At 46.0% G+C, this 27,963-nt stretch overlaps 2 protein-coding genes across 12 annotated transcripts in view; one reads left to right on the top strand and one right to left on the bottom strand.

Annotated features, from left to right (window-relative positions):
- The first annotated feature begins 1,085 nt into the window (after positions 1-1,085).
- OR1F15 (olfactory receptor family 1 subfamily F member 15) lies at positions 1,086-2,030 on the top strand. The gene has a single exon (XM_070231669.1). The coding sequence runs from the start codon at positions 1,086-1,088 to the stop codon at positions 2,028-2,030; it is 945 nt and encodes a 314-aa protein (XP_070087770.1).
- Positions 2,031-6,386: 4,356 nt separating this feature from the next.
- The window catches only part of ZSCAN25 (zinc finger and SCAN domain containing 25), a 58,436-nt gene continuing 36,859 nt past the window's right edge, over positions 6,387-27,963 (bottom strand). For 3 of the 11 annotated variants that reach the window (XM_070231653.1, XM_023616796.2, XM_070231652.1), the window contains 6 exons: positions 27,214-27,338; positions 25,883-26,299; positions 24,490-24,691; positions 23,798-23,889; positions 22,141-22,267; positions 15,419-17,182 (listed from right to left, as the gene is read on the bottom strand). In XM_070231653.1, the coding sequence (XP_070087754.1) occupies positions 16,350-17,182; positions 22,141-22,267; positions 23,798-23,889; positions 24,490-24,691; positions 25,883-26,269 (1,641 nt within the window). In that variant the 5' untranslated portion in view covers positions 26,270-26,299; positions 27,214-27,338 and the 3' untranslated portion in view covers positions 15,419-16,349. Of the gene's footprint in view, positions 8,792-15,418; positions 17,183-22,140; positions 22,268-23,797; positions 23,890-24,489; positions 24,692-25,878; positions 26,300-27,213; positions 27,339-27,963 lie in introns of those variants that run through there. The other 8 variants (XM_070231655.1, XM_070231656.1, XM_023616797.2 and 5 more) reach the window with 5 other exon arrangements.

Genomic DNA, 27,963 nt, shown 5'->3' with positions numbered 1-27,963 from the left:
CAATCAGTACACTAATCAGTAACACTAACTAAGAAAGAACTAACAGTTCCTTCTTTCTCCCCTCCCTCTTTATGATTTACATTCTCACAGGACCCAAATCCCAACACACTATGTCTTGTGCAGCAGTGGAACATAATTTATATTATATCTAATGAAGCTTCAGCTGAGCTCGCACTGAACTGTTATGAACTCCAACTTAGTGCGGTCCATATGTTGCCCTGCTGCTGGCTATGTTACTTTGGGCAACGTTACACCTGTAGTTTCTCTTTGTTATCTGCAGGGGTAACTCTTACCCCCCAGAGACAAGTGTCTTCCTGGGTAAGCCCAGACAGAAGGGCTGGCTGAGCTGTCCCAGTCAGCAGACTCTTCTGTCCAGGCTTGCTCTGACCTACTCCATGCCACAGCATCATCCCCAGAACCAAGGTAGCCCGAAGTTGGTGACAAGTGGCAGCCAGAGCACCCTGAGCCCTGGCTCTATGTGGGTGGAGGACCAAGGGGAGATAAAATATTGAAGGAGAAGGAGGTTTGTGGGGAAAGAGTATACTTACAAATACTACCCTCTGGTTCTACATGTGTGCCATTGTAGTTCCAGAATTCTGTATAGAAAGGGCCTTCAGGTTGCAATCTTACTGGGAGTAGGAGAAAACTACATTTCTATAGGTCTTTACTTAACACTGAAACAACATCAGTTGCTCAAAGAATGAGAGTATGATGGAAATTTGGGGGGTTAAGACACCCTAAGAAACCCACTCATTGTTGCCACCACTGAGTACCCAGCCATATGTCACAAGGATTCTCCTTGGAAGGATGGCACATGGGGTTTTGTGGGGTTCTGGATCAGCAGAATTTTGGTGGTGAAATAACTAAAACCTTGACTTTGGGGTCTGTTGGGGCCACAGGACCCCCTGGTTGAAGCTTTTCCTTTGGTAGGTAGAGAGCCTTCCTTTGGGTTTGTACCAAAGGAAAACAGAGATGTGGCCGGATGTGATTTGAGGGATTGTATGAGGGAAGGAGGGAGGCACAGGCACCTCCACCCTCTCTATAGCCTGTGCTTGGTCTGGATCTTCCAGCAGAACCAGTCCACCATGGAGAGAGGAAACCACACAAGCGCCTCTGAGTTCATCCTCCTAGGGCTCTCCAGCCAGAACGAGGAACAGGAGCTGATCTTTGGGCTCTTCCTTGTCATATACCTGGTTGGGGCAGCAGGGAACTTGTTCATCATCCTGGCCATTGGCTCAGACTCCCACCTCCACACGCCCATGTACTTCTTCCTCAGCAACCTCTCCCTAGTGGATTTCTGCTTCATCTCCACCACAGTCCCCAAGATGCTTGTGAATATCCAGACACAGACTCAGTCCATTTGCTACAGCGGCTGCCTAGCCCAGATCTACTTCTGCATTTTGCTTGCCAACATGGACAACTTCCTCCTGACAGCAATGGCTTATGACCGCTACGCGGCCATCTGCCACCCCCTGCACTACTCCACCACGATGAGTCTGCAAACCTCTGCCCTGATGCTGGGGAGCTCCTGGCTCATTGCCAACTTCCACTCCCTGCTACACACCCTCCTCATGGCTCGGCTGGAGTTCTGTGCCAGCAATGTCATCCCTTACTTCTTTTGTGACCTTGTTCCCCTGCTTCAGCTCTCCTGTTCCGACACCCACCTCAACCAGCTCATGATTCTGCTGGTGGGGGGCTTGATCGTCCTCATCCCCTTCTTCGGCATTCTAGTCTCCTACAGCTACATTGTGTCTGCTGTGCTCAAGGTCCCATCTGCCCGTGGCAAACAAAAGGCCTTTTCCACCTGTGGTTCCCACCTCACTGTAGTCATCCTTTTCTATGGGACCATCACAGGAGTCTACCTGAGTCCTTCATCCTCCCACTCAGCTGATAAGGATTCGCTGGCTTCAGTGATGTATATGGTGGTCACCCCCATGCTGAATCCCTTCATCTACTGCCTGAGGAACAAGGACATGAAGAGAGCTCTATGGAAACTGTTCAGCGTGAAGGTTTTATCCCGTGGGTTGTGACAGCACAGTTTCCTTCAGGGTCTTTATGCTGGGAAAAGGATGAACCCCAGGGACAGGCTCCACAGAGAGGGCAGGAGGAACACAGACCTCACTCACGTGGGTTGTCACCATAGCCAGGAAATCTTCTCATTGCTCCACAAGTAATTTGCAAGTCTGAAATTTCTTGGCCCCTGTAGACTATCCAGACTACTGAGAGGGGAATAAACTCTCCCCTAAAGATAGAACCACATAAACAGATGCAAATGAGCTTTACCTGCAGATCTTCTGGAGAGGGTTGAAAAGGCTGTGCGTTCCATGTGAAAAAGGTGAATTCACAAGAGTCTGTGACCTGTGCTGATAGCCTATGCCACAAGGATGTCCTCTGAGAGCCCTCACTCACTCCCACAGTTCCTCAAATCCTTACCCCTCATGCATCCCAATTTCCAAACTCTTCTGCACCCCCACTTCCTCAACCATCATCCCCATGTTCTGGATTAAACCTAGCTCTGAGGACAGGTTGAGAGTCCTCCTTGAAGCTGTCCCACTCTTGGCCTTGGATCCTGCTGGGTGGAGTCCCACAGCTCTAGCTACTTGTATCAGAATGCCTGTAGTGACTGTCTCAGCTGAGCACCTAAGCAGACCCCACACTGTCCTGCTTATATGGGTTTTTTTTTTCCTTAGGAAAGAGATGATAAACAGAGAAGAGAGGCTAGACTTAGAGTTGGTTCTCTAGGTATAAAGAACATAAAGGGAATGGGCCATCATAATCCTTATGAATGTGCTTCTCTACAAGTTGACCTGGAGAAGGAGACAATGGGGAAAAGCCTCACAAAAATGAGTTTATGGCTGGAGAAGTTGTATGTGGCTTCTTGTCCAGTACAGTAGTATCCAAGCTGCAAGGAGTGTGGTGGGGCTGAAAAGAGCATCACACAGAAAGTCATAACAACTGGCATCTAGTTCTGGCCCCTCTGATTACCAGCCATTTGACTCCAGTCCATCTGAAATTCGCCATTCTACCAAACACACTGTGCTTTTTTAGTCCTTACTCATGCTGTTCCGGCAGGCCCATCTTGCCCATTTCTATTAAAATTCTAGTTGTCCTTCAAAGTTCAGATAAAATACCATGCCCTTCATGAAGCTACCTCATCTCCCCAGCCAAAAGGAAGTATTTTCTCTCTTCTGGAACTCCACATAGTTCACATTCCATTACAGCCCTTCTCATACTCCGCTTTGCATGATCCTGTTCACCCCAACTCCACTCCAAACAGGATTGTTGGGTCCTTTTTAAATTTTATAAAAGGTCCTGGCCATCTTAATGAACTCATCCTCAGAAGATTCTATCATGTTGCTTGGTTTAAAATAATGACTCAATAAAAGTATGCTGCTATGGATGACGACAACGATGACGATGACAATGACAGCAAACATTGGAGAAAGAGCACTGATGACCTTTCTCTCCATGATTTTGCCTTAACCAATACCTTTTATATCTCCCCATCTCCTCCAAGGAAAAAGAGTTATCAATCCGCTTGGTCAGAGCCCAGGGAGTTCAGTGGTCCATATTTTATGAAGGGCAGCGTGCCCTAAAGTGTCAGCATCCAGGATGAAGCTCCCTTCCTTCCATCTGGCCCCTGAGTAGTCCTCTTCTATTCATGTGTCTGCATGGAGCCCCCAGTTGGGGTCCAGTCACCCCTCTCTCTCCCTCCACACCGTGTCTGAGCATGCAGGTTCTCAATCCAGATTTGGGGCTGAAAGTGGGAAGCAAGGTAGGCCTAAACTATTTTCCAGCTCACCTTTTACCAGTGAGCCCACGATGGAGGTTATTGGGTATAACTCAGACACTAATGTAGTAGTACTGTGGCTTACAGTTTGCTATTGTTCCTTGAGCATATTGTTTCTTTGGGAGCCCTCAGGAGTTGGGAAGATTGCCAGGGCCAGATTTAGGCTTCCCTGGGTCTCTGACATAAAACCACAATAAAAGCGACAAAATCCATGCCAAACATGTAAAAATGATGTGAAGAAAAGTTGACGTCAATATGGAGAAGAGGTCTTCCTTTAATATTAATTTCCTGTTACGGTGAATAATACAATGGTTTGGCTCCAAAGTAAAAAGAAAAAAAAATGAGCAAGGGCAAAAAAGAGAGGGACAGCAATGAATAAATATGAAAGACCATCAACTTACCTTGTTCATCGGTGGGTTGTAAGGAGACGTTCTGGCTCTCAGGCGTCTCTTCCAAGGAAGAGCGTAGGTAATCCTTCTTTCACAATGAACACCTTGTCAGAGCTCCAGTGCTGATCTGGAGGCTGCTTGCAGAGGGGCAAATGGGCAGGACCATTCTCTTCCTCATCCTGCACACAGGTCAACTATAAAAAGCTCAGAAGCTCAGCCACCCTTACAGATTTGGCAGCATAAACCCAATCCTATGAACACACCAGAATGTTTCTTTCTACTTAAAAAATAAAGTGTTTAAGAAGAAAAAAAGGAGGGAAACAGTTCCATTATCCAAATTTTTTAAATAGCATTATTAAGGGCCACTAGTAAGAAAGTGGAAGTATCTTCAAGAATAATAAAAATCTCCTTCATGGGGGCTGGCCCCGTGGCCGAATGGTTAGGTTCACGTGCTCCGCTGCAGGCGGCCCAGTGTTTCGTTGGCTCGAATCCTGGGCGCAGACATGGCACTGCTCATCAGACCACGCTGAGGCAGCGTCCCACATGCCACAACTAGAAGGACCCACAACGAAGAATATACAACTATGTACTGGGGGGCTTTGGGGAGAAAAAGGAAAAAAAAAATCTTCATGGCACTTTCCAAGTCCTATAACACTTTCACTCCAATACCTTCTCTGTTCACACTGGCTGTCTTCTCCACACCAGAAGGCTACTGGTACCTCCATTTAACAAATACAACTTGAGCTCGAGGGATAATTATTTATCAGGTACCATTCTAGGCACTGCAGACATATCAGCAAACAAAACAAAGTTTCTGCTTTCCGAGGGCTGCTGTCCGAGGGCAGCAGGAAGGAGAGCAGGAAAAAAAAGAACAAATACACATACAATATGTCAGAGAGCTGCAAATGCTACAAAGAAAAATAAATCCAGGTTAGGAACTAGAGATTGGTAGGGTTGCACTTCAGTCACCAATTGTTGCATAACAAACCACCCAAACTTAGTGGCTTAAAGTAACAGCAATCATTTCTCTCTCACACTTCTGGGGGTGACTGGGCTGACAAGGCAACTCTCCCTCAGGGTCTCTCATGTGGTTGTAGTCAAATGGACTCGGGTTGGAGTCACCTTGAAGGATTCCTCACTCACATGTCTGACAGTCGATGCCAGCTGTCAGTTGACCACAGGTGGGGCTGTCGCTGCAATACCTCTGTGTGGCCTGTCGATGTGACGTGGGCTTCCTCGCAGCATGGCAGCTCTATTCCAAGAGCAAGAATCCCAAGTATCGCCCTTTATGACCTAGCCTGAGGGGTAACACAGCATCACTGCCTTCACGTTTTGTTAGAAGTGAGTCACTAAAGCCAGACAATACTCAAGAAGAGAGGAATTAGACTCTACATCTTGATGGGAAGAGCATCAAAGAATTTGCAGACATATTTTTTAAAACATCGCAGGTAGTTAGGGAAGGTCTCTCAGAACAGATAGTCACATGAAGAGAGAGAGAAAACTGTGCAAAGATCTTGAGAAAGCAGGTTTTAGGCAAAGAGAACAATAAGAGCCCAGCCCCAAAGTGCGAGCATTCTTGACATGTTGGCCACCATGCTCCAGGAGGAACTGTTAGCTAAGTGAGGACTTTGGCTTTTACTCCAAGAAGGGAAGGCTTTGGAAAGTTCTGAACAGAAAAGTGAAATAATCATATTTGTATTTTTTAAAGATTATCTGCTTCTTATATGGTGAAGAGACTATGGACAGGAAAGAACAGAAGCAGGGAGATTAATTAGAAGGCTACTAAAATAGTCCAAGACAGAAGATGGCGGCTCAGATCTGAAAGTTTTGGAGGTAGTGAAAAGCTGCCAGACTCTGCGTTTTGAAAGTAGAGCCAACAGGATTTGCTGTCTGGATGGTTTGGATGTAGGGAAGGAGAGGGAGGGTTCTGAGCCGTTTGGCCTAAAGAACTGGAGGGATGGAGGACCCATTCACTAAGACAAGGTAGAAAGAGGTTTGGAAAGTGGAAAGAGAATAAACAGTTTGGTTTTATATACGATAAGTTGGAGATAATGCCTATTCAAACTTCAAGTAGGTACTTGTTCACATGAGTTAGAATTCAAGGGAGAGATTCACAACCCCCTAGAATCTGGCTTCCTCCCACCATGCTACTGAAATTTCTCTCATCAATGTCACCAATGATGCTCCAAGTTGATAAAGACAAAGCATATTTTTCAATCTTTTTTTTAATTGTGGTAAAATACACTTAACATAAATTCACCATCTTAACCATTTAAAGTGTACAGTTCAGTGATATGAAGTACATTCAAGTTGTTGTGCAATCATCACCATCGTCCCTCCATAGAAGTCTTCATTTGGCAAAACTGAAACTTTGTACCCATTAAACAACTCCCCCATTCCCTCTGCTCCCAGCCTCTGGCAATCACCATTCCACTTCCTGTCTCTATGCATATGACTACCCTCTGTACGTCATATAAATGAAGTCATACAGTACTAATCCTTTTATTTCACTTAATACAATGTCTTCAAGGTTCATCCACATGGTAGCATGCATCAAAATTTCCTTCCTTTTCAAGGTTGAATAATACTCCATTGTATGGATGGACCACATTTTCTTTATCCATTCATCCATTGATGGATACTTGGGTTGCTTCTACCTTTTGACTATTGTGAATAAAGCTGCTATGAACATAGGTGTACAACTATGTCTTTTAGTTCCTTTCAATTCTTTTGGATATATACCTAGAAGTGGAATTGCTGGGTCATATGGTAATTATATTTTTAATTTTGGGGGAACCACCAGACTGTTTTCCATAGTAGCTGTACCATTTTACATGCCCATCAACGGTACACAAGGGTTCCAATTTCTCCACATCCAAACTAAGAGATAAGAAACTGATTGAAATCTCTATTAAAGGTCTTCAGTGGAAAGTTGCATGTCTTTGCTATCTATCTCTATTTTAGGATTATACTAATTCCTTTTATCTATTTTGCTGCTACACTCACTAAATTAGGAAAGGAAAAGGAAACACAAGAATATAATCCATACTGAGTAAGGATCCAATGGTAAGACCCAGTATCAGTGTTTCCCAGATGAACTGAGTGATCCTGACCATGAAATGGTCCAGCAAAGTTGTAGCAGAGAAATGGCTCTCCCCTTAGATGACTCCTAGAGTAAGCTCCATGTAAACAAAGTAGGTTACGTGGGACAATGGAACATTTTGGGTAGGAGGGTAGCTGGGAAATAGATATTAAAACTAAGAAAAGATAAGTGGAGGGAGAAAGGACAATTATCTTTGCCATCTATGCATAATAAAGCATACATGCCCTTTGCGATGACCTCTCCCAACACAAAGTGACAGTGGAATCCCCAAATGGCCCTGCACTCACTCTTCCCCTCCCAAGTGTCCTCTCCCTTATCTTCCTTTTCCTTCAACAAATCAAGACATTCCTTTACTTTAGTCAAGCACAAAACAATTACATCTTAAGACATTTTACTAAGAAGCCAAGATAAAATAAGAGAAAACAACACCTCATTCAAAAGAAAGCAAAACTGAAGATATTTTTATTGAATAGAGATTCCAAACCATCTAGAATCCAGTCTAGTCTTCTTGAGCCCAGCCTCTGCATTGGGACTGATTCTCAGTCAGTCATGGAGGCTGTGCTCTTTCCCAGACTCTCCTGTATTATTTCAGTGGTCTCCCCATCGATGCCCTCAACCCCTTCTGAGTTCTCCTCTACAGTTATGCAAAACAAAGAGCTATCAGTTTGCTTAAAAGGATATTGTTAAAGCTAAGTCTTACTGACACAGATTTCAGAACAATTTACAGATATCGTTCTGTTAAAAGAGTTTCTGTTGAATCCTCTGCCACACTCGCCTCTCCCAGCTCCATCACACCTGCTTTGCTGTGCTCTCCATGCCCAGCCCAGCACTTAGTCATGGATAAGCACCACCTCATGTCTATCAGAATTCATGCATTTTCCACAGAGCTGCACTCTTGGGATGCCCCAAGGAAAGAACTTCACCTGCCTCCCCAACTACGAGAACGTGAAAGTGGAGTAGAGCAATGACAACCAAGAAAATTAGGGAGGGGGCACCAGGCAGAGAAGGAGACCTCAGCTAACCACTACAAAGGGCACGGATTCATTGAAGAAATATTTATTAAGCACCTTTAATAAGCTGGCCATTGTGCTGAGTGCTGAGACAGCAGTGAATGGATTTCTACCAAACGAAAAACTCGAAGTCTTTTTCTAGTGAGAGATGAGGATGTAACTATCCTGTATCGTTGAAGAGATTCGTGTGTTACAACGGCTCCCAGCTGAAAGCAGTAAAACAGCGCTTTGCTAGGAAGATCTTTCCTGGCTGCTTATCTCCACGGCCATCTCCGATCTGCTTTGGGCTCGTGGGGACGACTTCAGGTTGTGTTCACAGTGTTCCACAAGGTAGAGCAATCGTCCTCGAAATTTAGGTGCATTACTATCAGCTGAGGAGTTGGGTAAAATGCAGATTCCTAAGTCCCGGTGGAAAACTGCTCCATCCCCAAATACATGCTCAACAAGTTCCCCAGGTGATTTTGACGTAAGCGGTCTTCAGGTAACACTCTGAGAATCTCTGTTGAAAAGCATTGTTACAAGACAATGAAGCATATTAAAAATTTTAAGAGATTATTTAAGCAAAAACTGATTCCAGTCAGGCAGCATCAAACCGGAAAAAACCAGAAGTGGTGCTCCACCCACAGGAGGTAGGGGCAAGACCTTTATAGAGAAGACACGGAGGCAAAGCAAGGGAATTATCTGGCTGCAGCTTAAGGATGCCTCATGAGAAAGCCTAGTTGGCTGTTTGTGGTGGGCTGTCCCTAAGTTTCAATTTCTTAACCTTGAGGCATTTACAAGCTTACGTTTTGGTTTGCTTACATAGGCTACCAAGGTATCAGAACCACCTCAACCTAAGGGTCTCCCTCTTTAATTAATCTAACAGCAAGAAGGACAAAACCTCGATCTGGAATATCCTAAGGATAGTTTTCATTGTGAGCACTAAGTTTGACTGAGGGACTTGCAGACTCCACCACCAGCAAAGCTGTAAATACAAATCAGCATGCTGATTGAGCTGGTTTTACTGAGTGTTGAGTGTCACCCAGAGGCAGCAATGTCCTCTGCAGTATCATGGAAAGCAAGGGAAAGTTCTAAGGCAATGGAGCTGGATTATGTCTTTTGAATCAGGTGCCATTACTCTATGAAGAAATGATCCTCTAGAGTCAAACCCCTTGCCATCTAGTTACCTGCCCTACTGCTCCCCTGAGTTTCCTGAACTATAAAGTACTTCAACGCAGAGGTGTGATCAGAGCCAGGTGCGATTTCCCAGAGAGGTATCTGGGGCACCTGTGGAGTGGGCGAGGGCAGAGAAGCTAGGGAACGGTGAGAACACCGGAATGTTGTGGGTCTCTGGGTGTAACCGCTCCTGCTCATCTAACAGTACCCGAAGATATTGGATGTGGGCTGGAGCTGAGCTCCTGTGAGGTTCCTTAGGGCCTGGTGTTGGGGGAGCTCCCAGATGTGCACCCACGGTCACTGGGTGGTACCTAAACTCTCAAACACACTAGGGGTGCTGAGCTAAGGCTTTCTGGGTGCCTAATTCCCAGCACATCAGCTGAATTTACAGAAAATAAAACTGGGCTTTCAAGCCTGACCTGCCATCTAAAGACCAGTCCCCGACACCGAATAACTGTTATTTCATATCCAATAATCCTAAAATTAGACTTTTTTAACTCATTGCTGCCCAAACCAGTTACTGCTCCAGATTTCATTTATTTGATCATCAGTTTTGCCATTGTAGAGGTCTGTCTTGAGCACCAATTACAAATTGTGAAATAAATAATTCCAAAACACTGTGAGATTGAATGCCTACACAGATATCTGCGTATGTGCATTAAGCAGAACATAAATTAATTACCAAAGATGCTCACTGAAGCAATGGCCTAAGACCAGCAGTTTTTAGAAGGATGGTCTCTAATTTGGGACAGGACATGTAACATAACTGAAGGCAGCTATAAAGCCCACAAAGCCTTAAGCAAATGGTCAGCTGGCGAGTTGAAAGTATTCTGTGAGGACACCAACACAAAACCAAGACGAAGGAAGAAGAGAGCCACTGAAAATGGGACTTTCCAGAAAGGAAGGAAGCTGCCAGCACCAGTCCTCTCAGTCAACATGTGAACGAGCTTTGGCAACCGTGCAAACAGTGAAAACAGGATGGGAATGAACCTGCAGTTCTTGTGCAAGACAAGGTGTGACTAAATCGGTACATCTCCTTAGTTACACGCTGCATCGCTCTCCCACTCCCATCTCAGGGCAATTATCACCTGACAAGGGCTTGGAACACTTTTCCTCCCACAATAATAACTAGTAAATCCTGTTGATTCTTCTCTTTTTTTACATTTTAAATTTTTATATGAAAATAATTTCAAGCTTACAGAAAAGTTGCAATAAGAATAGGGCAAAATATCCATATATCCTTTACCCAGATTCACTTAACATTTTTCACAGACATGGAGATAGTATAATACTGAAATGGCTCCTGGAGGTGGGAGTCAAGAAGGCAAAGACGCAATCCTTCAAAAAAAAAAGAAGATTGGCAACAGTTGTTAGCCCAGGTGCCAATCTTAAAAAAAAAAAAAAAAAAAAGGCAGCGAAGACAGACTTCTACCACCTCTTTTCTCAGTCTCTATTTAAAAGCTAATCTACTCCTTCTCAAGAGGCTATGTATTCTAACTAGAAGGGGAAACACATGAAGCAGGTTCTTGGGTTTGCTGCATTTCCTGTCTCTGGCCACTTAGATGGAGCTGTGACTAGCACATGTGGCAGCAATGGCAGCCCTTTTACAGGAGCCATTTGCTCTTCCAGAAAACCAAATTGCTTCTCCAAAGTCCCTCTGCTTCTCAAGGCACAACACCTGCATTACCCAACCCTCTCCATCCTCACTCTCCAAGCAGTTGGAATTCCCAGTGGCAAACACATGGAAGAACATTGTCTACCATCCCCATGTCATAAAAGATTTTTACTGAAATTTTTATCAAAACGTGTCAATCCTGGGGATGGGTTGGACACATCTAGAAGCATGTCTTTAACTGACATCATAAAGAAAAAGAGGCAAGACAGGAATACAAAATTTTAGGAAGCCCAAATGAATTTCTTTGGCCTGTAGAATTTCACTTAGAAAAGAGGCAAGACAGGAATACAAAATTTTAGGAAGCCCAAATGAATTTCTTTGGCCTGTAGAATTTCTAAGTGAATTCAATATAACCGCAACTGGTGGCACAACAGCTAGAGATGACTGCCAGATCGGAAGAGCCACAGGGGCAACTTGCTCTAGTTCTTTCCTCCTAAGACACCCTCACGAGAGGATTCTAGCTACCAAAAAAGGTAAAAATTAAGGGCTTTCATTCATTCAAATATTTATTGTCTACTGTGTGCCTTTGAAGACCTTCCTATGGAGGGAAAAAGGTTGAAACTGGCAGCATTGAGCTTAAGTGGCGCCCCTTATGCACAAGCAAAAGCTCACTGTGATGGAGAGGCTTCGTGGCAGGTGCCTGCCTGAAAGGAACCCAAAGCCATGAGCCAGGCCGCCTGCATAGGAACCACCTGAGTTGCTTGTTATAGATTTCCAGGACCCTATCCCCAGATTGTACTTCAAGAGCTGCTGGCTCTGCTCGGCAATACTACATTCAACCCAAGTAATGTCTAGTAAAACACCTGTTTTCTAGAATGTAGGCAGGGCTTTAAGGTTAGCAGGAACTAGCTCCAGTCCTTGGAATCCCAATGCTTTCTTTCAATAGCTAAGTCATCTAATTCACTTCAGCTATTATCCTGAATGCTAAGAGCAGAGGCTCTCAGCTAGGCTCAATGTGGCCCCCCAGGGGACATTTGGCAATGTCTGGAAACATCTTTAGTCATCACAATTGGGAGATGCTACTGGCCTCTAGTAGGTTGAGGCCAGGGATGCTGCTAAACTTCCTACAGTGCATAATGCACAAAACAGCCAGGACAGCCTCCCAAACGAAGAATGATCTAGCACAAAATGTCACTAGTGCCAAGGTTGAGAAGCGAGCAAGTTCTAGGGAAACATGTTCTGCCAGTCACTCTCCTGTCTTAGAAGTGGATAAAGTCAACTTGTGTTGCAGGATGGAGACAGACAGAACTTGAAACCAGCTTATTAAAAAAAAAAAAAAAAAATGTTCTTCTAAATGCCTCTAGGCTGGGATAAAGGAGATACTGAAAGTATTTAAGCACAGTTAATCAGCCTGCAGATAACATGTATGGCATATATTTTGCGAAGCAATTTTTTAAGGCAATAGCTCCTCAGGACAGACCTTGGGCAGACAGTTACCTGGGTCTATCACCACGCAGAGGATAAAAAGGAGTTTCTCTTACAAAGGTCATACCCCTGGGAGTGGCACCCTTCCTCAACATCACAGCAGCACGGCACAGGCATGTGCAACAGGCAGCCAGGCCCTGAAAGCACACAGCATTACCCCACTTACAGGAACTGTGACACCCAATTACACACAATGAGGGCTGCATATAGGTGACCAAATGTCCCTGTTTGCCCTGGAGTCCCAGTTTACACCACTGTCCTGACATAACTAATAGCACTTCCCTTCACTCTCAAAAGTGGCACGAAATGTAAAAGATGAGCTTGTACCAGATGAGCTTGTAACATCTTGTCATCCCTGAAAGGAAAGAAACTATCGAAGATGATTAGGGTTGTGTCAAAAGGAATCAGGAGCCAAGCTGAAGAAGTTCCCACTAGCCAGAGGTGAAATGATTTGAGCATCAATAATAATAACAACTGCAGTGCACTGGTTTAAACACATCAATGCATTTTGATTAAAAAAAATGATCACTTTTAAAGGAAGCAAAGCAACCAGATCATCGTCGTGAAAACGGGGAAATACAGTAAAGGAAGAATCCAGCATTTCCTTCCCTCTCCAAACTGTATCTAAGAGTAACTTAATGGTTAACAAGGGGAAATTTGTTACAAAAGCATTCCAGGTAATCAATGAAGAATCATTTATAGAATTAATGCAATAAATGGATGTAGGCTCCTAACATCATGTAACGAGAAACAACCAGACATGCCACCATCTATGATGTGTTGACAAAATGTGAAATATGAATCTGGTTACACCTCTAGACCTATAGGTTTTTAGTTGATATGGAGGGGAGAGAACTATATTAAATAATGCCATGGGTTTGCAAACAACAAAATGCAGAATGTAACAAACTCTACAGGATAAATAATCCAGGTGTAGCAATGAATGAATTTAAAGGGAAAAAAAGGATAGGAACTATAGATTATTAGACTTAGAAAACAAAGCAACAAATTGCAATTTGTGGATCTTGCATCTTAAGCTTTTAATAAATTATGTGATTTTCTTAAACACATTAATTGGGAAGGAACTGTTAATTTTTTTAGGTATAATAGTATTGTGGTTATTTTTTTAGAGTCCTTACGCTTTAGAGGTACACACTGAAATATGTATAAACAGCAACATTTGAAACTTGTTTCATAATTCTTCGGTCAGAGAGGGAGATGGGGAGGAGGCGGAGATAGAGATGAAACAAGATTGGCTATGAGTTTATAATGGTTAAAGCTGAATGAAGAATATATGAGGATTCATTTATACATGTCTGAAGTTGTCTATCAAAAAATTTCTAACTAGAAAAATACAGAAAACAATATTTGACATTTGAATAGATATCAAAAATAAAGTTACTATAATCCCATGGGAGAAATTCTCTTTTGAGGCTTTTTGGAGGCATCATCCGTAAGCTTTGGTCTCAAAGCACACAGGGGAGCCCAAGAGGGAAAGACTCCTACCCAACTCCTACGGAAGCTTCTAGCAAGGGATTCCAACTGGCTGAAAACCCAGAGGCCTATTGGCTAAGCCTATGACCAAAGAGCATCTACAATTTACCCAGGTAAACAGAAAGAGCTCTGGTGAGCAACTCCCAGCCCATGGTGGCCCCATGCTCCCCCCTAGCTTTGTAACACGGACCTCCTAGAGAAGGCCAAGCTCAGGCCAGGTCAGACCCCGTGGCCTACAGACTAGAAGCCAGAGGCTTAGCCAAAGCCTACCATTGGGTTTGGCTGCCAGGTGGCTGTAAGCCTTGCTTGTGTGGGAAATGGGAAGAAAAGAGCTGATTTTGCATCTGGCCCTCGACGTTGGTGGGCAGTAGCAGCAGCTAAGCATCTCAGAGACAAACTGGGTAGTGCAGCCCCGTGGGGAGAGCTGAGAGGCCAGGAGGTCATCTGCTAAATTAGTGTTAAACACCAGGGCTCTCTGCCAAGAAATGAGTGATAAAATAATGTGTTTCAAAGTGGACTGAGCGTGCAACTCTGTGTTAACATCACCACCATTTATCTTAGTTACAATGGAAAAAAACATTCCAGTAAAAGAATATTGAGGCACCACGAGACAAATCACATCCTGCAATTACAGTGCACTCTCAAAAGATAAAGCAACTTCTCGTACACTGTCAAGAGACTAACTTCATCAGCAGCCAGCGTTCAGACACAGCATTACCACACTGCAGCGCAGTCCACGCTGCTTATGCAGTTTCCAGAATTTGAGAGGAAACCCTTGAGTGATGTCAAAAATAACACAGGAAAGGTGAAACACAGCTACAAATACTGCATCTTCTTATTTTTAAATAAACATTTTTTTTTTAATGCCTACAGACATCTTTATTTTTCCTAAATTAGCACTCACGCAAAACAGGCTGCCACCATCTCATCATCTCCAGCTGGCATTCCGGATCCCAAGCACCTCTCAGATGATAAGGACCTAGATGTGCTGAGGACAGAGATCATTCAGCAACAATAGGTGGCAAATGCATTTCAGGGCAAGAAGCTGACAGGACCAAGGCACAGGCTCGGGTCCCAGGTCCAGAGGGTTCACAGGAGCATCCCCGCGCGCCACCTGGGGGAGTCTCAAGCTCAAATACCTTCGCTAAAACGTAAGCTCCACAAGGTCAGGGATTGTCCCAGTTTATACACTGACGTATCTTGAGCACCTAGAAGAGTTCCTGGCACATTATCGGACCTCAGTGAAGATTTGTGGGATGAATCAAGCGAGAATACAGAGAAAAGCACTTTATATACTGTAAAGTGCCATCAAGTGTAGGGTATTAATACCAGTTCATCTTTCAGACTCATTTAATTAGACCTTTATACAGAACTGAATGTTTTTTAAAATACTCTCACATTTATTCAGTGATCAATAGCAAAATATTAATTTCCTAATAGATGTGGGGACAGTTGTTATAGTACAAGGAATAATGGGATAGAGAAACTTTACAGATGAGCGTAGAATGTTACAGAGACAAGGGGGCTACAAATAAAGTAAAGTAAACAAGGCTGCCTGAGCGATCTGAACTGGGGAGGGAAGATCCAGCACTCGAGCAGGCAGGGCAGAACAAGCGAGCTCGAGGATACGCCCTCACATGGCACTCACCACAGACATAACTTAGAGTGACTCTCAGTTCTTAAGGGTTTCATGTGCTTCCAGTTCCACAGCACAGGTTCTGGGAGAACCAGGTCTCATCTGTCTCGTTCACCACTGTATTCCCAGACCAGGCGTACAGTAGGTGTTCAATAAATATTTGTTAAACGCAAAAGAGTAGGGGGAGGAAGGCAGACAGAGTCTGAGCTAACGATCTTGCAGGCAGGATACAGCCCTCAGGAAAACGAGGTTCAAGCTGCCAACATGGGACCAAACTTGGCCTTGATTACCAGACGTGCTCAAGAGGTGGATATGAACATCCCACTGAAGGAGAAAAACCTCAGCCTGAGCTGAAACTCAGGATACTGTCTCCCCAAAAGATGGTAAGAAAAGCTGTTAGCACCACTTGGATAAGAGACGTGAGGAGCTGTGCTCTCTGGAAACTCAGAATACACCAGGCCTTGCCCTTTTCCTGTTGGAGAATGAGTGGAAAGAAAACAGGTCAAAAGGCCTTTCTGCACCCCATCACTCCTCAACAACCCCCCAAAGTCCCTCAGTGAATAAAGATGAATGCATCCTCCAATGAGGTCTTCCTCCACCTTGGGGTCCTGGAAGGTCCTGCCTTCTCCACACCTTCCATTAGCAAAAAAGGAGCAGTTCCACAGGGCACCCTTACTGCACCGGGGCCTCCTGGCGATGCTGAGTTTTCTGGTGCCGATTGAGGATGGACCTCTGGTTGAAGCTCCTCCCACAGGCAGGGCAGTGGTAGGGCTTCTCCCCAGTGTGGATCCTCTGGTGTCTGACCAGCCGCTCCCCTTTACTGAACCGTTTCCCGCACACCTGGCACCCATACGGCTTCTCCCCGGTGTGGGCTCGCCGGTGCACAGCCAGGTTAGCATTCCTGCTGAAGCTCTTGCCACACTCGCAAGTGTAGGGCTTTTCCCCAGTGTGAGTTCTCCGATGCACCTGAAGGTGCTGTCTCCGGCTGAAGCTTTTCCAGCAGTCACCACACTTGTAGGGCTTCTCCCCTGTGTGACTCCTCTGGTGGACCTCCAGGTGGTGCCTCTGACTGAAGGTCTTCCAGCACTCGCTGCACACATACGGTCTCTTCCCCAGGTGGGTTCTCTGGTGCTTCATGAGGTACTCTCTCAGAGTGAACCCTTTCCCACACTCAACGCAGCCATAGGACTTCTCTTCTTCATGGGTCCGCTGGTGTCTGACAAGATTTGAGCTCCGACTGAAGCCTTTTCCACACTCGGGGCACTGAAAAGGCTTCCAGAAGGAGCTGTGGGTCTTGAGGTCATCAGGCAGGGGTATGACGCCATGCTGGGTAGGCGGCGGCCCTGGCACGTTTCCCACAGAGCTAGCGGGCTCCTGCTCACACGTTCTTCCAAGCTCAGGGCTCTGGAGAGAGGCTTCCCCAAACCTCTCTGACGTCACCCGAGCAAGCGCCCCCTTGAGGTCTGCCTGCTGGGTTTTCACCTCCTTTTCCTTGCTCCCAATGCCTACAGGACAAAGGAGATACAGACTGATTCTGTAGCAGCTATTAAAGGAAATTTATGTTAGAACTTGGCTTCTAAGGGTACCCCATTAACAATTCCTTCTTTTTCCCTTTGACCAACAACCTCAATAAATTTTACTTTTTTTGACTCAAAAAACCAGACATTCCTTCCTTCCATCTGTTATGGACTGTTTGCATCCCTTCCCAAATTCATAGGCTGAAGCTCTAAGTCCCACTGTGATGCTATTAGGAGGTGGGGCCTTTGGGAATTAATTAGGTGAAATTATGAGGGTGGAGCCCCCATGATGGGATTAGCGTCCTTGTAACAAGAGGAGAAACCACAGCTCACCCTCTGTACCACACAAAGAGGTCATGTGAGCATGATCCCTCGTGATGGGATTAATGCCCTTATAAAACGAGCAAGAGACACAAGATCTCTCTCTGTCTCTGCCAGGTGAAGACATGACAAGAAGGTTGCCATTTGCAAGCCAGAAAATGAATTTGATTTCCTCACCAGAAAATGAATCTGCCAGCAACTTGATCTTGAACTTCTCAGCCTCCAGAACTGTGAGAAATAAATGTCTGTTGTGTAAGCCACCCAGTCTACGATACTTTGTTACAGCAGCCCGAAGACTAAGACAATCTCCACGCCTTTTTACAGAACAGTCTGCCAAACTGTAATGCCCTTACTTTTCTACTACTTCATGATGAGGATTTTTAGGCTGGTTAGTTTTAAAACTACAGATGAGATTCAGGCTCCAAGGAGTGGAATTTGTTTGCCCCTTTGTTGGGAAACATTTACATTTCTAAGGGAAACCTCTATCTGTGAAGATGCCTCCCTCTCTGTGCCAGGAAGAAGGGGGGATGGTCTTATCTCTGGAAGCTCTTAATCAATGCCAGAGGCAAGAACTTAAGTTGGTTGCTGTCTGGCAATCTCATGTAACTGATTTAGGGTGGTGGCTTCTGACCTTTACTTAATCCGATTTGATTCTTGTCTAAAAGTCATGGGATCACCCAATGACCAGACCCCACCTGCACTGATACCATTTTAACTTTTTTTCATGTTCTTTCCTTTGTCTTGTAAAGAGATGAATCATATACCTATGCCTTAAATTTAGCCCTAACCCTCAACTCGGGGCAGCAGCAGGAGCTCTGACTGCCCGTGGGTCCTGTCCCCACACACCAGCTCTCCCTGCCCATGGGTCCTGTCCCCATGCCAGCGGGGGCAGCAGCAGCAGCTATGCCTGCCCATGGGCTCTGTCCCCATGCCAGCGGGGGCAGCAGAAGCGGCAGCAGCAGGAGCTCTGACTGCCCGTGGGTCCTGTCCCCAAGCACCAGCTCTGCCTGCCCATGGGTCCTGTCCCCATGCCAGCAGGGGCAGCAGCAGCAGCTCTGCCTGCCCATGGGCTCTGTCCCCATGCCAGCGGGGGCAGCAGCAGCGACTATGCCTGCCCATGGGCTCTGTCCCCATGCCAGCGGAGGCAGCAGAAGCGGCGGCAGCAGAAGCTCTGACTGCCCATGGGTCCTGTCCCCATGCTATTCTATACTATTCTATAAATAAAAGAGCACTACTGCCAGATCTTAAGAGTCTAAAGAAATCTTTCTTTCGACTCCGTGGCTCACCGACCCCGCATCACTTCACACTTTTGTTTCCTTTGAGATCTAACTCCATGATTCCCTCTAAGAAACAGGCCCTGATTATTCCCTTACCCTGGGTCCTTCAGCACATTTGTACTCAATTAGCACTTAATGCTACATTTATTTTTATGTGACATCGTTGTAAATGCTACTTCATACTCATCACAATGTTCTGTTTTCCCCAGTGATTACAAACCTGTTCCACCAATGGTGAACCACACGCAATTCTCTGCATTCCCAATATACTTGCTTCCCTGGCTGCCCCTGCTCAGGCTGCTCCCTCCACCTAACCAGGCTTTATTAATCTGGGTCTCCTAGGAGCCTGGCCCAGGACTGACTCAGGGAAGATGCTTAATGACTACTGGATGAATGAATAAACCCAGTCTGTCACTGACGTTTTGGGTACCAGACTGCCTCTACATGAGCATATTTATTATGACTGAAATGTCCCAACTTGATCCTTCTAGAAGTCCTTCCTATGATCACTTTTATACTCTCTCTAAATTAATAGAATAACGGTTTATAGCAGAACATGAGGAAGGGGAGAGAAAAGGGAGCAAAGAAGCCAAGGGAGGAAAAAAAACAGGAAATGGCAAGTGGTGGTTAAAGGGGGAAAAGAGTAAAGATAAAAAGAATGGGCCAGCCTGGTGGTGTAGTGGTTAAGTTCGTGCACTCTGCTTTGGCAGCTCAGGGTTCACAGGCCCAGACCCCAGGCATGGACCTACACAGTGCTCAAGAAGCCATGCTGTGGCAGCATCCCACATACAAAATAGAGGAAGATTGGCACAGATGTTAGCTCAGCAACAGTCTTCCTCACCAAAAAAAAAGATAAAAAGAAAACAGATATCACATGCCTCCTGATTTGATAAAATATGACAGACAAGCTATCAGCTAGGATGTATTCTTCTGTATTATGAACTTTTCACAAAGTACAAGTATAACGTAAATGTAATGTAACATAAACATAAATGTAGAGGTCAAAGAATTTTCATAATGAACACAACCATGTGAACAGCATCAGCTCAAGAAACAACATTACCACCACCCAGAAATCCTTCTCCCATCCCAGCCGGTGACTATATCCCACCCCAGGGTAACATGCTATCCAGACTTTATTACCATAAAGTATTGTTGCCCGTTCCTGAACTTTATGTAACTTACTCACTCAGTGTTTCTGGCTTCTTTTGCTCACTATTATACTTGTGAGGTGCACCTATATCGTGGTGTGTAGCTACAGTTACACTACATTCTTTTTCATTGGTGAATAGTACTACATTGTAAGAATACATTACAATCTATTTATTAATTTGACATTCATTTGGACAATTTCCAGTTTTGAGATGTTATGAATAGTAAAATGAAAACTAAACGCAATGCATGAACCTTAACTGGACCCTGGGGAAATGTGAATATGAGCTAGGTATTACATGTTATGGAGTTTATGTTCTCAGGCCCATTCCTACACAGCTGTCAACACAAGAGCTGACATTACATAGGACTGAATCTCAGGAAGACCTGAAGGCTGAGATGGCTAATGGACGGTGCACTCGGGAACGGACCTTCACCTCAGCGAGCCTCAGCACAAACACTCAGGGAAGTGCTGGGGTTGTCTGCAACAGTGAGTGGATAAGAGGACAAACATACCGCCAGAGCCTCCAGAACAATCAAAAATGGCCAGGAGGCTGTAAAAACCCTCTGGGAATGGGAAGGGAGAATCCTTCCCCCACACAGTAGCAGTGCTGGCAGAGATACATCCCTGAAGGAGACTAAGGCGCTGGGATGCTGGTACCTCCAGGTGGGACATGGGCACGTTGCACAAGCTGCTGTGCTGTGCGGTTGTCTCTGAGGGTTTCCACATCCTTTACCATTACAGAAATCTTACACCTCCTTGTCATGGTGTGACACCGTTGTACTGGGCCCAGGTCTCCTAAGCCCCTTCCACTACTGCCCCTGCACCACTCTGTAATGACCACCATTACATGCCCTTGGGCTCTTCAGCAGCACTGCAGAGGCAAGCGCCTTTAATTTTAACTCCTCAGAGTGATTAGTAAAGTGATGGCCACAAGGTAAGTGCCAAATAAATATTTTTTGGGTGACTAAATGAATGCTGACTGACTTGTAGAATAATCACTTAATAATATTTATATGACTAATAAAAGAATCTAACACTACCTTGTTTACCAAATGTTTAGATTTATCGTCTCATTTAATCTTCACAACGCCAGAAGACAGTGTTCTATGAATATCCCTGTTTCAGGACTGAGGAAACTGAGACCTGAAAAGGTCACATGAGATGCCCAAGGTCACAGTTAGCAAGTGGCGGAGCCAGGATGCCTTGTCTCATGTCCTGAAGGAGGTACAATGATACTCTCACTCAACCCTCAACATCCTGAGGTAAGAGAAGACCAGGTGGGGTCAGTACAGCGGAGGAGTCAGCAACGAACTTACAAAGAAGTTATAAAAGGAAGACAAATAGAGGGAATGAAAGAGCGGGCCAGCACCAGCCACGTGTCTGTTCCTCTCCCCACCGTTCCCTCCTTTCAACCCACAGATTTCCACACTGCTCTTCACTCTACCAGTGCCCAACCCCTGCAGCGCCCCTGCAGCTCTCCCCACGGGGCCCTCACCCTGCACTTCCTGTCGCTCACTCTTCCTTCCTCCTCTTTTCTCTTGCTGCTCTTGCTCCTCCTATGAGCTCCTTTCGTGTACGATGACCATGTCCTCACTGCTGCCAACCCCAGGTAAAACCCAGCCACCACTTGAGATGGGCCCAAAAAAGGCTCTGCTTGCTCTGTGACACAGGCCCACCCTGACCTCTCCCGTTTCTAGAGTCCTACTGTGTGTCCTCGTGCCCTCCTCTACACACACACTGCGTGCTCCGAAGGTCTCACACATGCTAGTCCCGCCCCAACACAAAGCTACTAACGTGGGGCCTGCTCACAGGAAGGAGTACTCGCCGAATGAAGGAGATCAGAGGACCCTTTTTCTGATGCTTCTCTTGTTCTCAAGCCCTTGATGCCCTTCAATCACAGACACAGAGTAGATGTTCAGGGAACTAATGACCAACCTGTCTCGTCATGGCCAGAATAACTACCTGGTGTTTTCTCCCCGACTTGGCCACTCCTCTCCTGACACAGGAAAGCACCCAGCCAGATCCTTACACTGCTGGTCCATGCTCTTTCCTTGGAGCTGTCTAACCGTCAGCCATGAAATCTCCTTCCTTTGTCAGTAGCACCAGGTTCTGAAATCCGAGGCAGGGGAAGAATCCCGACTCAGCTTTCAAAACCCCTCAGTTTCTTACCAGTGGGATGGAAACAGTCTTACCTGGAGGTGAGACCCTGCAGTCCTGCGGTTCCACATATTCCCCAAAACAGTCTATCTGGGCTGGGGTCATGTGCCTCCACTCCTCCTCGGGGAAGGCCAGGGCCATATCCTTAAATGGGCCCAACCCCTGAAACAACAGGAAATTGCTATGGATAAACAAATAATCCCAAAGTAGGAGCAGTCTAAATGCAGGAGAGACCACAGGGGACACACTAGGGAAGAACAGAGCAAGAAGACTGGAAGGACCTGGGTCCCTAGACGGGTACCCCTCGACAGTTGAACGACTGAGAAGTAAGGAACTGTTTGAGCCACTGTATTTTTGTCTTTGCTGCAGCAGCTTAGCTTGTGCCCTAACAACCAAGCATCCAATTTCCACACTGTGATCTCCTCCACTCAATCTTCTAGCTTAAGTGACCCTGTGAGCCTGGGAGCTGCTATTTACCCCTCATTTGGAACTGATTTCCCTAAGAGTTAAGTAAACATTTGGGCAAGTTCTGTCTTGAGAACAAGGCCTTGGTAAAATAAATGCATCTCCATTCATGACACCATGACAAAGAACCATGATGGCAGAAGGGGAGGGTCTGACAAATTAAAATACACTGCTGTCATTCTTCACCTCCTCAAACCACGTCCTTGGAAAACAGGACAGGAAATTGCACAGGCACCAGGCCTTGCTCAATACTGCTTTAGCTAGATCAGACTTGACTTGCTTCTTTTTTCCTTCTACAAGGAACTCTTCACTTTAAGACTCATTGTCCCCTTCAGAAAGGTGTCACGCTAGAAATCCACCACCTCCACCTCCCTGGTAATGCCCAGCATCCCATGCACGCGGCAAGAGTGCCCAATCTGTGCTCTCATTATCCCCATTCGTGTCAGATCAACAAGCGCAAACAAGGCCAGAACTCCTGGTGGAGTCAGAGCAGGGGCCAGGGAGACCACTCTGCTCAGTGCCCCTGGAGCCCCCATGAGTCAGCTACATTCCTGCTGACATGAGGGGAGGAAGGGGTCCAGAGGAAGAGCAGAGCAGAAGTATCCCCACAAAAGCTGTCCACAAAGGGTTACTGATGTCCTGGCCAAAAACCATGGCCTAGATCACACCTGTGGGGTTTCTGTCAATAACGTCTTCCTCCTCACAATTAACAGAGTAATACTAGGTCAACCAAAAAAAAAAGTCACGAGGCTGGCCCGGTGGCACAGTGGTTAAGTTTGCACGTTCCGCTGCAGCGGCCCTGGGTTTGCCACTTCACATCCCGGGTGCAGACCTACACACTGTGTATCAAGCCATGCTGTGCAGGCATCCCCCATATAAAGTAGAGGAAGATGGGCACGGATGTTAGCTCAGGGCCAAGCATCCTCAGCAAAAAGAGGAGGATTGACGGCAGATGTTAGCTCAGGGCTAATCTTCCTCAAAAAAAAAAAAAAAAGGGCAAAGAGCAATACAAACAAGTGAACTGGACCTAACATCCAGGCATAACAACTCAAATTAACAACTGAGGATGGAAAAATGGAGAAAATGAAGTTGTCATGTCCATGTGAACAAGAACATGAGAATAATTCAACTTTGTGGATGGCATTCTGTTGTGCAGAGAAATCTGGGGAAGGTGAACCTCATTCAGAGCAACGTCATGGTCCCCAGAAGGGCAGGGGCACAGCTCACCTGGGATCCAGCTGTAAGGAACCCAGCTGCCATCTCTTGCTCTCTGGTGTTCACTGGGGGGAGGCCAGGACCAGCCTGAAGAATTGGCAAAGCTGAGCAGGGGAAAAGAAGCATGAGAAGGATTAGTGCTGTCTTGCAGTTAGCGTGTTCAAAGATGTCCACTGCCTGACACACAGAACCCCAGGAACCGTAAGGAGACTCTAGACAGACAGGGGTTTCAGTGTCCCCTACCCTCAGCTGGGAAGATGGTCCCAACCCAACATTCTCTGTCCCTTGAAGGCTATTCACGCTCCCTGGTCACACTCTGGGAACAACCCCCTTTGAGAGTCAATAACAAAAAAGTCATATATAACTTTTAAGGATACGATTTGTCTGCCCACTTAAAAAATATTCCTACATGTCAGCTGCATATTTCCTGGTGGTTTCTAGAAGGTGTGTGAGGGAAAGAAGAGAAGAAATGATATGCGAGCATGACCTCAGATATCCCCTGCAGAAATCGGAGAGTCAGGGTATAGAAAACAATTTCACTTCATCTGTTAACTACTGAAGTCAAGGAAGTAGCCATCAAAACCCAGAATTACACCTCGCAGGTAACTTAGTTTATCAATTGCTGGGTTTGAAAAGGAAGACGGGAGGGGAGGGCACAACGCACTGTCTTCTGTGCTCTCACCTCCTTAGTGTCTGCATCTTACCCTGCTCCTGGAAGGCCCGTGTTCCATCTCCAGGGTCCTGACTGAGCTGCTCCTCGGTGCCTTGGTTGAGGCCTTGAACTCCTTCCCCATGGGGCATCCCCCACTCAGGCTTGACCTCCACTGGCCCCAGCTGGACACCTGGTTCCCAAGGGCCTCTGCAGAGTGCTGTCTCCTCTTGCTCTCCTTGCACATGGCACGGAACCTAAGAACAGTTCCCAACACCTATTAGAATAAGGCCTGGGTGAGGCTAGTATGAAGGGAGTCGAATTAAAACCTAAAAAGAGAGCCAAGGAAAGAATCATTCGAGCTGCAGGGGAGACGAAGCACGAGCCAGCTCAGCACTTCCCCAGGACATCAGCGAGAAGGTGGAAAGAAATAAACTCCTCTTATCAGGCTCTGCACGACTTTTCTGTGTCCATGCCATTTTGCAAAGGTCCCTTCTGCCTGCCTCGTTACTGATCAAATTCCACCAAGAATAACATCACAGAAAGCCTAAATATTGCTGTGTTGAAAACTTTAGCCCAACATGCTCACCACTGGGGGAAAAAAAGTCCCCATTTACAGACGTTGAAATCAAAAACTACAAAGCCTAGACTCTGCAATGAATTAGCTAGTGAGAAAAAGTTGCTCCAAAAATAGCAAGGAAAATGAGGACAACTCACTCTGAGACACACTCACAAAAACAAGCCCATCCTGTCTACTTCAAAAAAAAAAACCCAACATTCTTAGAATTACACAGGAAGTCAGGAGTAACTGCAGTGGGAAAAGGAGGAGAAACTAAAGATGGTTAATTCCAAGCAAAACAGTAACATTCAGTCCTGCTCTCTTCTTTCCCAGCCTACAATCAGGTGACTGTACTACCAGACAGTGACAGAGACGTGGCCAGAGTCCCAAGGAAGCATCTGAGGTGCAATTACTTGGTGTCACCAGAACACCCCCAAAGAAGTGCTATGCGAGCCATCTGCACTGACATCCCAGACGTGGAAACAACACCGTCACAGACAACTCCTCTTGGTAAGCACATTCACCAAGCGGAATTCCTCGCATTCCCATATGCATCTCTGCCCAAAGAAGAACTGTTCTACAAGGAACTTTGAAATCGATCCCAATTGCCTTCTTTGGGCCTGAGGCTCACGAGGGAAATATGGCCAGGCCTCAGCCCTGATGACCAAAAAGGAAGCTAACGGCCCTTCCACAGGCCCTGTAGCTTCCCTGGGAATGGCTTTTCTTGCCGAAAACTCTACTACCCTCCAAAAAGTACCTCGGAGTCTGGGAGCAGAGGAGGGAGATTCTATGCCCCATCCACTCCCACTGCTTCCTCAAACCTTTCCATTCTTTAAATCTCCCCTTCCCGCACCAAGAAAGCAAGACCTGGGACCCCCTTCTCACCCACCGCCTTGGCCTCCAACGCTCTCTCCGTGAAATCCTCCACCATGGCCACCAGGGCCTTGCCACTCTCCGGGCCGTGCTCCCGAATCCAGGCGTAGAACTCCCGGGGCAGGATGGTCAGGAACTGCTCCAGCACCAGCAGCTCCAGGATCTGCTCCTTGGTGTGCAGCTCGGGCCTCAGCCACTGGCGACAGAGCTCCTGGAGTTCCCTGAGGGCTTCCTGGGGACCAGCTGCCTCCTGGTAGCGGAACTGCCGAAATCTCAGACGAAAAGTCTCAGGACTAGGGTCCTCCCTTCCCCTGCCCCACGGCAACTCCTTCTCCAGTTTTACCACAGGAACACTCATCTGCTGCTGAGGCTCCTCCGCCATCCCTGGATGCTCTTTAAGCATCTTCACACTTCCTCCCAGAAGACGGAGGGTCTGTTGGGAAGACCACAGAGACAGTGATGACAACATAAGTGAGACACCTAGGAAACGTCAGTCCATTCCAATTCTGTCTCTACATCAATGAATATTCTGCTAGAGAACACGGTAATTACTTCTATGAGGAATTTTCAAAATACTGAACATACATCCTGAAAATCATGTGAACGTGACTCAGTATTTGCTAACCACCCAGTATGTGCAGAGAGTAAACAGAAAACGTGTAGGGTTTAGCTTACACCCACAAACACCTTAGGATTTCATTAGGGAGAGAACGCTACAATCAGAGAATAATATAAGATAGGTTATAACTACGTCAGTCACCAGGACCCCCTCTTTCAACACTAAAGGAAATATACATTCAACACATATATATGCCAGACCTGCACAAACTGGAAACAGAATAGAGAAGAAGACAGACAAGGCATCTCGCCCTTTGAAACTCATATACTAACACAGTGGACAGAAGAAAACAAATGTAAGCAAATAAATTAAAATTAGAAATGGAGATAAGTTATAGAAAGGAAGTAAGTATGGTGCTTTGTTAATGGGGGATGAACAACTTGAAAAAGGCTTTTCTGAAGAGATAACACCTGGGCTGAGACCTGAAGGATGCGAAGGAGCCAGTCATTCAAAGCGCAGTCCAGGCAAAAGCCTTGAGGCTAGAAATCACTTGCCGGTCAGAGAACAAGCCAAAGTGCAGTGTAGCTTCAGCAGAGTGAGTGACGGGCACGAGAAGAGTGGCAGAGGCAGGCAGAACCAGAGTATCCAGGGCCTGGACCACAGTGAGAATTATGGGCTTTACTCATTTCTCACTGTAGTGGGCAGCTACATGTTTCACAAAGGCCATTTTGCCTGTGGTGTGTCAACAGAGAATAGATTAGAGGGGACAAGACGGAGGTGGCACTTACAGCTGTCCAAGCAGAAGATGACAGGGGCTTAGATCAGGGTGGTGGCAAAGAAGCAAAGTTAACATATATTTTGGAGGTAAAACCAATAGACTTGCTGGTGGCTTGGGTGCGACGGTGTGCTCATCCTAAAGAAAACAACAGGGCAACATACACACCTTATTACCATGGATGGGAAGATTTCTAGCTTGTGGAGGCTTTACCACTTAGAAAGCATGCGAACACATACTCTCATAAACAGAACAACTCTGTATGGTGAGGACAACTCTCCCTACTTTTCAGGTGAAGAACCTGAACATGTAAGAGGTTAGATTGCAGACCAAGGTCAGCCTCCCAAAACCTGTGGTACAGATGAGAAACACGGGAAGCCAAAAAGACAGAAAAGTTCATGTAGGTTCAAGTACCCGTGACAAAGAAGAGGCTTGCACTAAACTGAAGGATGAGTACTATTTAATCCCATGGGAGCGGGGGGAGCACCTAGGATGGGAAGACCGACCTGGAAGTCCAAAGCGGGTAAGGGGCTCGGCTTTTAGAGCGGGGGACGATCACTCTAAATGGAGCAGAGAATAAGCAGACGGCAGGAGGCACGTCCGAGCTTCCGCTTAATATCCTATCGGGTGTTTGTCTATTTATCTACCTTTCTTAAACCTATTTTACACCTTCAGTCTATTCAGTTTCTCTGCTGCATCAATTGAGATTTCTCTTTCATGACTTCCCAGCTACAGCATTTATTCACTCCACCCACTACTGCGT

This window comes from Equus caballus, chromosome 13, assembly GCF_041296265.1.
Source record: "Equus caballus isolate H_3958 breed thoroughbred chromosome 13, TB-T2T, whole genome shotgun sequence".
NCBI classification, from domain to species: Eukaryota; Metazoa; Chordata; class Mammalia; order Perissodactyla; family Equidae; genus Equus; species Equus caballus.
The sequence above is the reverse complement of the archived record's forward strand: the minus strand, read 5'-3'. Positions and strand labels throughout refer to the sequence as shown.

Bases quoted from the DNA above. Each gene is read 5' to 3' on its own strand.
- OR1F15 (XM_070231669.1), top strand. From the start codon at position 1,086: ATGGAGAGAGGAAACCACACAAGCGCCTCTGAGTTCATCCTCCTAGGG.